Here is an 11,530-nt window from a genome sequence, read left to right on the forward strand (position 1 = left end):
AGCAACACAACACCTGCAGTTATTCCAGCTCCCTGTGTGTGTGTGTGTGTGTGTGTATGTGTGTGTGTGTGTGTTTGTGTCTGCAGCAACACAACACCTGCAGAGTTATTCCAGCTCCCTGAGTGTGTGTGTGTGTGTGTCTGCAGCAATACACAACACCTGCAGAGTTATCCCAGCTCCCTGTGTGTGTGTGTGTGTGTCTGCAGCAACACAACACCTGCAGAGTTATTCCAGCTCCCTGTGTGTGTGTGTGTGTGTGTGTGTGTCTGCAGCAACACAACACCTGCAGAGTTATTCCAGCTCCCTGTGTGTGTGTGTGTGTGTGTCTGCAGCAACACAACACCTGCAGAGTTATTCCAGCTCCCTGTGTGTGTGTGTGTGTGTGTGTGTCTGTAGCAACACAACACCTGCAGAGTTATTCCAGCTCCCTGTGTGTGTCTGCAGCAACACAACACCTGCAGTTATTCCAGCTCCCTGTGTGTGTGTGTGTGTGTGTGTGTGTGTGTGTGTGTGTGTGTGTGTGTGTGTGTTTGTGTCTGCAGCAACACAACACCTGCAGAGTTATTCCAGCTCCCTGAGTGTGTGTGTGTGTGTCTGCAGCAATACACAACACCTGCAGTTATCCCAGCTCCCTGTGTGTGTGTGTGTGTGTGTGTGTGTCTGCAGCAACACAACACCTGCAGAGTTATCCCAGCTCCCTGTGTGTGTGTGTGTATGTGTCTGCAGCAACACACAACACCTGCAGAGTTATCCCAGCTCCCTGTGCGTGTGTGTGTGTATGTGTCTGCAGCAACACACAACACCTGCAGAGTTATTCCAGCTCCCTGAGTGTGTGTGTGTGTGTCTGCAGCAACACACAACACCTGCAGAGTTATTGCAGCTCCCTGTGTGTGTGTGTGTGTGTGTGTGTGTGTGTGTCTGCAGCAACACACAACACCTAGAGTTATTCCAGCTCCCTGTGTGTGTGTGTGTCTGCAGCAACACACAACACCTGCAGAGTTATTCCAGCTCCCTGTGTGTGTGTGTGTGTGTCTGCAGCAACACACAACACCTAGAGTTATTCCAGCTCCCTGTGTGTGTGTGTGTCTGCAGGAACACGCAACACCTGCAGAGTTATTTCAGCTCCCTGTGTGTGTGGGTATGTTTGCCTGTACGGGAAGACCTGATGTTATCAGTTCTGCCCCCGCTCTGTAAGGAGCACAGCATGCGTCAGGGTGATAAGCGTGTTTGTAAGGATGTGTTCGACAGACAGAGTCTCAGAGTCTGAGACAGCTGTGAGCCGCATTTCTGCAAGTCTGCCTCTCCCTGTTTCCTCCACCTCCTGCCCATTCCGCTGGGACCCGGAGACGCCCAGACCAGAGGAGGGTCCCCCCCAAGCGGGCACTTCCAGGCCTGACCCGGCTGCCCTGACGCAGGGCGAGAGAGAGGGAGGAGAGGGTGGAGCGGAGTGGATCAGCAGGGCTCGGAGAGAGTAGCATTAGCGAATGCTAGCTTTCCCCAGATGTAGCTACACAAGTCTATTAGGCCGCTGAGGGCGGCAAACACTTACTGAGCCCCACACATACCTGCAAAGTCACTCTAGGTTTACCATCACTAAATGTGAATGTAATGCAAAACCAAAAAGCCATTTTGCATTCACAGCTGACTAGCTTTTTTTCAAAGCTTCAATCAGTCACACTGGCTGAAAAACGAATTTTCCAGAAAAAGGAATCGGATATTTCTTTGAAAAGAAATAACAAAATTAAAAAAAATAACTATAAAATATTCGAAACCTTTCATTGAGTTGCAATACAGAGCACTTTCCACTGTTGTGTACACAGGACTGAGAGAGTGAGGTCCCTGTGGAGGACCTGTCACCCTCTCTGGAAGCCACTCTAAAGCCAGGAGCTACTGCGGCTCCTCCACTGGCTTAAGGGACAGCTCATTACTTTAATCCCCTTCAGACAGTCAAACGCAAGGGCCCCAAACTGTCAATTCACGACAGGGGAAGTACAGAACAAGACCTTGCGTTTTCAATTCGAAGCAACAATAAAAAAAAAAAAACGCAGAACACGACTCCCAGTTTCGCTTCAGTTTAGACGTTCTCTCACAAACAGCAGGACCTTTACTCATCCATTCCCCACTTTGCCTTGCAAAATATCCAATGCTGCAATAACCCGCAAGCAGCCCAAACACACCCAGTACGCAAGACGTGAGCCCTGGATCCTATCCTCAGCTTCCCCACCACTGAGACGGTACCTGCTGCCTCAGTCTTAACTCATCAATTCAGCCCAGCAGAAATACACGGGAATCCATCTCATCGTAAATGCTCATTTTCATCCCATTCTGGTTGGTTGAAATGAACCAGAAGATACGTAATGTAATATACTCCTTTGCCATCAGATGGATCTACAAGGGCCAAGCCCTTATCTTTGTGGGCATTCCTAGAACTTGAAACTGGACTGTACTTCCCTCCAGGGTCTTTCACTGCACTTGCCTATGGTTATGGTTATGCGCTTCATTGTACGTCACTCTGGATAAGAGCGTCCGTCAAATACCTGTAATGTAATGTAATGCAATGAGCAAAAATTAGCCATATCGTCAGACACTGTTGTTAAGAGAACTGGACGAAGAACAGGGGAGCACACAGGACAGCAGGGCAGGAGGACAGGAGCCCCGCCTTTATCAGTGTGCCCAACAGCCAGGCAGTCTGGGGAATGTAAACAGGAAGTCCTCTTCACAAACTGCCACACTGACAGGAAGCGCTGTTGTCTCAGAAAACCCCCACCCCCCCCCGATTCGCTTTCACAACTCCAGAAGGGGAGGGTTACTGACTGCTTCCTGAAACAGTGTTACAACACGTCGCTCTCAAACCCTTCTCCAGCAGGGCCCATAACATCTATACTTAACCGTAATACTGTGCTAAGATGCACCTGTTTAATAAGATGTGAAGGACTGCTTTTTTTTAAATTTACAACAAAAAAAGCACCCCAGCTAGAGGTCTCATCTGCAAGGTCACCTGCCATGTTTTTTACTATGCATTTACTATACTATTTTTTCTATGCATGCAGTTTACAAGACGATTACCAAACATGACGCAAACAGGGTTACTCACATTAACAACATTACATCAATGTTATTTGTCAGACGCTTTTATCCAGAGCGACGTACAGTTGATTATACTAAGCAGGAGACAATCCTCCCCTGGAGCAATGCAGGGTTAAGGGCCTTTCTCAAGGGCCCAACGGCTGTGCAGATCTTATTGTGGTTACACCGGGGATCAAACCGCCAACCCAGTCATGCACCTTAACCGCTACGCTACAGGCCGCCCAGACACTACTGCTGCAGTAGAGTTTCAGTTCAAGTGCACAGAAGTCATGGGTATTGCTGCTTGGACCAAGGTAAAAGAGCAGTTAGATCGAGCTGTCAATTCAGCAAGTGATATTGCTGCATCTTGTACTAAATGGTGCTGAACAGGACACTTTAACCCTTTTCAGATAAGCCTGGACAAAGTTTAGAGTGGGTGCATGTTTTAGTTCTGTCCCAGCCCTAAAAATTCTACGCAGTTCTTTTTTTTAAGATATTTTTTTTAGCTTTATTGGACAGTATAGTATAGAGAGACAGGAATAATGGGAGCAAGAGAGAGGGAAAGACATGTGACAAATGTCAGACGGTCGGATTCGAACCACCGACGTCGTGGCTCGCAATGAGCATGTATTAATGAGCAGTGCTCCTCAGGCTGCACCACTGAGACACCCACGTGTCGCAGTTCTAAGCTAAAACAAAAAACTGAACCAATACAATACATTTGTTATTTAGCTGTTGCTTTTATCCAAAGTGACTTACAATTGATTAGACTAAGCAAGGCACAAGCCCCCCCTGGAGCAATGCGGGGTTAAGGGCCTTGCTTAAGGGCCCAACAGCTGTAGCACGATCCTATTGTAGCGACCCCAGGGCTTGAACCACCAATCTTCCGGGTACCAGTCATGTACCTTAGCCACTAGGCTACAGGCTGCCCCAAAGGTAAAATGTGTTTTCTGTGAGCTTGGTAGGCCTGGGTTTGGTCACGCAGTCACTACATGATGAAATAAAAATAGTTACGGTGCGCGCAGACCGCTAACAAAGCACGCGGCACTGCCCTGCGACTGACAGCCAACCTGCTGCCAGGCCATCAGATGTGCACTCTCACTTCCTCTCTCTCTCTCTGCCGTGCCACACCCCTCCAAAACCAAACACCACCCGCCCCCGCGCGCTCCTCCGCCTTTTCCCCGCGGAGAGCGGACGGAGGGCGCGTGCTACACGACCGACTCCTCAGGAAGAAGAGGAGGAGGAGAGAGGAGGAGGAAGAGGAGAGGTTTCTCAGAGCCGCTACGAGAGACACCAGTTTCCTGCTGGAGTGTGGCGTGCTGCGGAAACCCGGGGCCCTTTGGCGTAAGAGGAAGCTCAAGGTCTCTGGAGCAGATCCTGCCCCTCCCCGCACCCTCTCAAACTCAACCTTGGTACGGAGAGCCATGTAAAAGCACGCCCGTGCGTACGCACGCTAGCAAAGACCTACAGGAACTCATTAACCCAAACATAGGGCAGGAAACTAACTTTTTTGTCCACTGTCCAGTGCCTCCCAGAATTCACTGTTTTACCAGATAACTAGATATTTAGGAGAGAACAAGACCTCCAAATGAGTGGTGGTCATCTGCCAAAGTGGCTGAGTATACAACCTCACCAACCACAGATAAAATGTGGTCCTAAATTTGCACCCTGAAAAGTATGTACTATGTTCATACACTCAGTGAGCACTTAGGTATTTATTAGAGTTATTATTTTATTTTTCTTCTGCTGCTGTAGCCTATCCACTTAGAGGTTTGATGGGTTGTGAGTTCAGAGATGCTCTTCTGCATACCACTGTTGTAATGCATGCTTACTGACTCCTGTCAGCTTCGACCTGTCTAGCCCTTCTCTGCTGCTCACTGGATGGGTTTTTCACACCATTCTCTGCAAACTCTAGATACTGTTGTGTGTGAAAATCACAGGAAACTTTATCATATCCACCCCGTCTGGCACAAATAATCATTCCACGGTTATTTCTTCCCCATTCTGACATTGGGTCTGAACAGCAGCTGAAACTCCTGACCACGTCTGCATGGGGGAGGCTGGCAGACAGAGCGGTCCTTGGGAGAGCGGACAGAGCAGTCCTGGGGGGAGCGGACAGAGCGGTCCTTGGGAGAGCGGACAGAGTGGTCCTTGGGAGAGTGGACAGAGCGGTCCTGGGGGGAGCGGACAAAGCGGCCCTTGGGAGAGCGGACGGAGCGGTCCTTGGGAGAGTGGACAGAGCGGCCCTTGGGAGAGCGGACAGAGCGGCCCTTGGGAGAGCGGACAGAGCGGCCCTTGGGAGAGCGGACAGAGCGGCCCTCGGGAGAGCGGACAGAGCGGCCCTTGGGAGAGCGGACAGAGCAGTCCTCGGGAGAGCGGACAGAGCGGCCCTTGGGAGAGCGGACAGAGCGGCCCTTGGGAGAGCGGACAGAGCGGTCCTCGGGAGAGCGGACAGAGCGGCCCTTGGGAGAGCGGACAGAGCGGCCCTCGGGAGAGCGGACGGAGCGGCCCTTGGGAGAGCGGACAGAGCAGTCCCGGCGGCGAGCCTCACCTTCTCCCAGCACCACGTCCTTCAGCTTCTCCACGGCCTCGGAGAAGCGCGCCACGTCCCTCAGCAGCGGCGGGATGTCCTCCACCTCGATGGCGGCGGGTTCGGGGCCCTCGGCCGTGGGGCTGGGCGCGCCCTTGCCCAGGCCCTTGTTGTAGACCCAGGACTGGAGGGGGAACCCCGCGGCGCTGGCGTGCCGGCTCAGCCCCGTGGGCCTCTTGAGGGTGCCCACCGGGGAGGGCTGGCCCGACATCCCCCCGCAGGAGGGGTCCAGGAGGCCGGAGGAGGTCGGGGGGGAGGAGGAGGCGGAGGCGGAGACGGGGGCGTCGACGGCGTCCCGGCCGGGCTGCTCCTGGAGAATGGAAAGCTGGGTTACGCAGAGAGGAGGGAACGGGGAGAGACAGCAGGGGACGGGAATGTGGTTGGTGAGATGGGATCGGAATAGAGATAGGTTGTGATGGTACAGTGGTTCTACAGTGGCTATGACTTCGCTCAAACTTCAATGTACAGGGCTGAGCCGTTGGTTCATCGACTCCCTTCAACGCATTCATCTAGTTCATTCTAGGCTGCACTGGTGGTCAAATCCAGGGTTGACCAGGGCTCGACGAGATCTTAAGTTGAAAAATTTCGGAGCACAGGAATGCATCCCAATCAGTAAAGTTTTCCGGTTAGCACACATCACTTTTCAGGAGCAAATGCACCTAAAATGGTGGCACTGTAGAGCCCTGTAAACTTCTAGTCTTTTCATAAACTACGGCTTTACTGACATTGCTCCTGCATTCGTGTGTGAGTTCCTCCAGCCCAAGACCCATCCAACCACACAGACGAAGGTGGGCAGATGCCAGGTGGCTTAAAGCTGTAGCTACTTGAGGGACTGGGCTTGTTCCAGCTGTACGCCCTCAGCCGTTGAACTGCCCGCCTGGTGACTAAGAAACTGAATCAATAACAATGACGCATCCTTACCACTTTACAACCCAATGACCAGTAATACGAAGCACTGGTGATGTAAATATTGAAAACATTTTGAGCAAATACTTATTGATGACATAAAATTTATAACCAACAGGGCAGGATCTGAGGTAAGAAAATGAAACGAGACAAATGAACAACCTGAATGATATGGAAACTGATGAAGCAGACGTCAGAAGATCACAACATTCTGGGCAAACCCCTATATCTCAGTTTACAGTGCCATGTAATTCGCTTCTCCAAACCTCTTTCAGTATTGGTAACATTCATATGACATTTCTCATGCATGGCCAAACTCTACCATGGGATTTGCAGCATTGTTAGCACTAGCAACCCAGACTCTTCTTTGCGCAATAAACCGTCCAATCAACAGCCCCAACCACCCACACCTCAGAGTCTATGACAGCCTGGCTAAACGGAAAACAAAACATTTCGGTGTGAAACAGAACTTTCGTCTCTCAGCCACTGAGTTATGAAGAAGACCCTGCAGTTTAACAACTCATTGTCAGTGTAGTGCAGACATGGAAACAACACAAAGATGTTTTGGGTAAAAGATTTTCCAAATCATGTCTGTTAAAACCAGCCTCAACATCCATCCATCCATTATCTTAACCCGCTTATCCTGAACAGGGTCGCAGGGGGGCTGGAGCCTATCCCAGCATACATTGGGCGAAAGGCAGGGATACACCCTGGACAGGTCGCCAGTCCATCGCAGGGCACTCACACACTCATACCTATGGGCAATTTAGACTCTCCAATCAGCCTAACCTGCATGTCTTTGGACTGTGGGAGGAAACCGGAGTACCTGGAGAAACCCACGCAAACACGGGGAAAACATGCAAACTCCACACAGAGAGGCCCCGGCCGACCGGGATTTGAACCCAGGACCTCCTTGCTGTGAGGTGGCAGTGCTACCCACTGCACCATCCGTGCCCCAGCCACAACGTTATAAACAGAAATCAATTAAACTGGGAAGGAAATTTATCTTAGATTAAAAATAACCTGATTTTTTTCCAACTTTCCCCATGGAGAATACCACATCAGATTAAAAAGGTATAATCAAAATAACACATCCACAATGCATCTGTATGAAAATTCCCTGTCCACTCTTGTTCAAAACAAATTATTATGTCAGAGGATGAACATGTTGTGAAAGAAGACACAAAGAAATCATGTGTTGCCAAAATATAATTCTCAATCTGCAAGACTGAAAACCACAAGCCAGGGCTAACATGGGGAACTTGCACCACAACAACCACCAGCCCTTGCACTGGGAACTATACACAGGAAGTGCTCAGTGTGGACTTCCTGTATGTGGTGGTTGGGTAGCAACCAATGACGTCAAAAGAACCGGACTGGCAATGTGAACTGAGATGAGATTACCAAAATGGTGCTGTTAAGAAAAACATATAGGCTAATCCTTTTAGGTACCACTGGGAAATCTTATATTGTCTGTAAAACTGTTGTAACCACTCTCAGAATAATTTAATATACTTTTATTCTGCATGACAAGAATTCAGCACAGTTAGTATCTTGCAGTATTTTGTATCAACTTGTCCCATGCAACAACGTCAGTTTGACTTACTGAATTTAAAAAAAAATAGGGTAACAATGAATAGTACATTCAATTGTTAACAAATAAAAAAGTACAGGAGAAATGGTGTAAATTTTTAACCATTTTCCTGTTGTTAGCCTACATTTTATCAGATGTCAAAATGGTCACAATCAACTATTTGGGACATTCTAAGTTTAATTGGGAATTTTTTTGTTTTTTTTGTTGACTTCTTCCGGGGCGACATGGCTCAGGCAGTAAGAGCAGTTGTCTGGCAGTCGGAGGGTTGTCGGTTCAATCCCCCGCCCGGGGTGTGTTGAAGTGTCCCTGAGCAAGACACCTAACCCCTAAATGCTCCTGACGAGCTGGTCGGTGCCTTGCATGGCAGCCAATCGCCGTTGGTGTGTGAGTGTGTGTATGAACAGGTGAATGAGAAGCATCAATTGTACAGCGCTATATAAATGCTAACCATTTACTATTTCTCCTCTGTCCTATGGGGCTGCTTTAAATAAAAAAAGAAGAATTTATTAGCAATGTTATCAAAGTCAGTGGACTGTAATTATGTTGATATGAATTACAGTGCCTAGTTGGCCAATGGCCAGTGAGAACTACTACACTAGCCGCAATTTACCGAAGACTCACATTCGCGCAGCTCACCCCTAGATGTCGCAAACGAGACTGCTCAAAGACACCTGCTGTTCTCGGGAGTTTTGACAATTGCACATACTCAGAAAGCCCTGTGCCTAGGTCAATAATACCATGCCACATCTTCTCAGGAATTTAACCACAGCACGCAGGGTTAGCACTCTGCAGTTCACGGGAGTGTTCTGAGCCATTCCAGCTCTGCGCAAACATCGCCTTCGTGCAGTTTTTTTCCATTAAGTTTTGCAGATACTGGGTCACCACCAGCGCCGAGTGTGCCAACATCCCCCTCATTTCCGTATCTGACATTTCATGTGCTGCATGTGTAATGAATGTACTTACATTGGATCAAACGTCCAAAAAGGGCCACATTAAAAGCAGTCACGATGCTAAATTAGATGATTGTACGGATAGGCAGGTGACACATGACCGCTACTGTTTTGGCTTCAAATGTTATGAATCTGGATAAAACATAATTTCTAATTTCGAATTGGTTACACTACCTTCCTTGGCACTAGGAAGCTACTTTCATTGCTTTATTCAATTTCATTTGAACTTGAAATGATTGTGCATAGCTACGTAGGTTATACCTAGGCAGATATGTTTTAAAAAGGCATAATTTAAGTAATTGGACTGCCTAAATTTAGATTATGCAAAAGAACCTACTGAACCGGAACAACAGAATTATGTAACATCAGTCTGATAAAACAACAGAGTAGATTACTCACTGTTCAATATTTTTACTCATTTATTATCATGTCAACAAAACTTACCTGCTTCAGCCAGATGTTAGGTTTATTTGGCAACAGGTCCAGTTTGCTTTTCGCTTTAGTCCCATTTTTCTTAACCCTGTGGCCTGTTGCATACGGACTGTAGCTGGATTTACCACCTGCTCCACGTTTCAACATGTTGGCACAACGTGTACACTAAAGCAACGTCTGAATTAAATTAATGAAGTTCGCTTGCTTTCCCGTGTGTCTGCGACTTTAATGAACCGCATAGCTAGCGTTGGCTAGCTAGTCAGCAAACAATTAGGCGAATTAGCTATCCAGATAATATCCAGAGAGGCACTTGTTTCAGAAATATTCTTTAAAAAAATAAACAAATTTATACAAATAATGTAACGCGCCAAAAAGCTCAGCTTGGCATGGCTTACAGTGCGCGTTTTTCCTGATTATTTTTCTTCCTGTGGCAGCGTAGTTGTAGTTGAAACTCACTAAATTAACGTAAATTCACTAAATCAAATGTAACGTAAGGATTGACATGTCAAATAAAGAGCAAGCTGCGCAGCTATATTTACCTACATTGACATGAATTATTAATGCACAATAGTTAGCTAGCTAACTTGGTGTCATTACTATGAGATTAAAGATACACCAAACAAAACTAAATAAAACGCAGCTACTGCTAAATTAATCGCTTCCTTCCAGCACAGCCCAGAACTTGAGTGACTGACAGCAAGCTAGCTGGTCAGTTAAGATGATAGCCTACAAACCACCACAGATATTTTGCAATCTCTCACAAACGGTCTTTTCGTGACCAGACAACTTGGTCGGAAATGAATTTGCTAGCTAGCTTGTAGGGAAAGGAAAGATGCTATGTAACTTACTGATGAGTTGTGGGGTGCGGGGCTTCCTGCTCGACTCTTCGTAGGCGTTTTTATCAGTTCCTTTTTCTTTTTAGTGAACATATTAACATTTATATTATTTATCCTTATTACTTTCCGTTCATACCCCAACTACCGGCTGCACATATTCCACTTCTGCTCATTCGTGGCTCTGTTCCATCAGACCCGTGCACGTTGACAGTCTCGGTCCTTTCCTGTCGCATTGCATTGGATACACACACCCTGACAGCCATTCACAGAAGCGACTGCAGCATCCGCTCAGTTTTTCGAAGACGATCTTTTTTTCCCCTCTCCGCTCTGGGGAGCGTTTTGATTAATGTGGTCTGTGCAAGATAGCGGTCTTCTTTAGGCTAGATGCGGATTTTTTTTTTAGGAAATAAACATTTGACTGCAAGCATGAAAGCTACAACTGGAGAACAGAATACATTTTGAAGGCTCCTGGGATAAATATTGAAGGTGTCAGCGTCTTTGTAAGTTGGAGTAAACTAGTTAAACTGCTAGTCCAATCTGAGCCTACACCTCAAAACTGTTAGTTTATCCATCTACCCAGGTGTAAAAACCAGCTATGACCAGCTTGAAATACCAGGTACCAGCTGTTTCAAAACATAGCTAGAGCTGTTTTTTTGTAGCAGGGTATGCAATCACGTGGGTACTACTGTCGTATTATTAACAGGTTCTACTTCATTTGACAGGCTGACGACAGACATAAAACAGAACGATACAAATGTATGGATAGGGCCTAACTCTAGCATCTTTTTCATAATTTAGCATATTCAAAGTCCTCTTCTGCCAAACTGGCATGTTATTCAGAATCGACATAAGAGCTTCTGTGTCATACATTGAACTCCCGCTCCACAGTGTGTAGCGTCAAAAATGTAGATGTTGACTAAAGGAAATCTGTTCTCGTTGCGCGCATTTTGTTATTCACCAGGGCAGAATAGCGCCCTCACTCCCGAATCGATTCTGCAACCGCCGTCCCCGTCTCTGGAAGTTCGCATGTTCCGACGGCTGAAAAGGACAGCCACGTGTAATGTGGACCTGCTACCTCCCGTTGCAGTAAACACATGGTAGTAAACACAGGTTCAAATACTGCATGTCCTGGTTTACATGCTGGTGTCAGAAGCAT

General features: G+C 47.5%; 1 protein-coding gene across 4 annotated transcripts in view; it reads right to left on the minus strand.

The window, feature by feature from the left end:
* The window catches only part of LOC133127113 (rho GTPase-activating protein 45-like), a 32,848-nt gene extending 21,859 nt beyond the window's left edge, over nt 1–10,989 (minus strand). Inside the window, exons 1-2 of one of the 4 annotated variants that reach the window (XM_061239770.1) lie at nt 10,387–10,989; nt 5,618–5,966 (exon numbers count right to left, since the gene is read on the minus strand). In XM_061239770.1, the coding sequence (XP_061095754.1) occupies nt 5,618–5,966; nt 10,387–10,467 (430 nt within the window). In that variant the 5' untranslated portion in view covers nt 10,468–10,989. Of the gene's footprint in view, nt 1–5,617; nt 5,982–9,550; nt 10,344–10,386 lie in introns of those variants that run through there. The other 3 variants (XM_061239769.1, XM_061239768.1, XM_061239767.1) reach the window with 3 other exon arrangements.
* Between the last annotated feature and the right edge of the window lie 541 nt (nt 10,990–11,530).

The sequence above is a fragment of the Conger conger genome, chromosome 4, assembly GCF_963514075.1.
Source record: "Conger conger chromosome 4, fConCon1.1, whole genome shotgun sequence".
Taxonomy (NCBI): domain Eukaryota; kingdom Metazoa; phylum Chordata; class Actinopteri; order Anguilliformes; family Congridae; genus Conger; species Conger conger.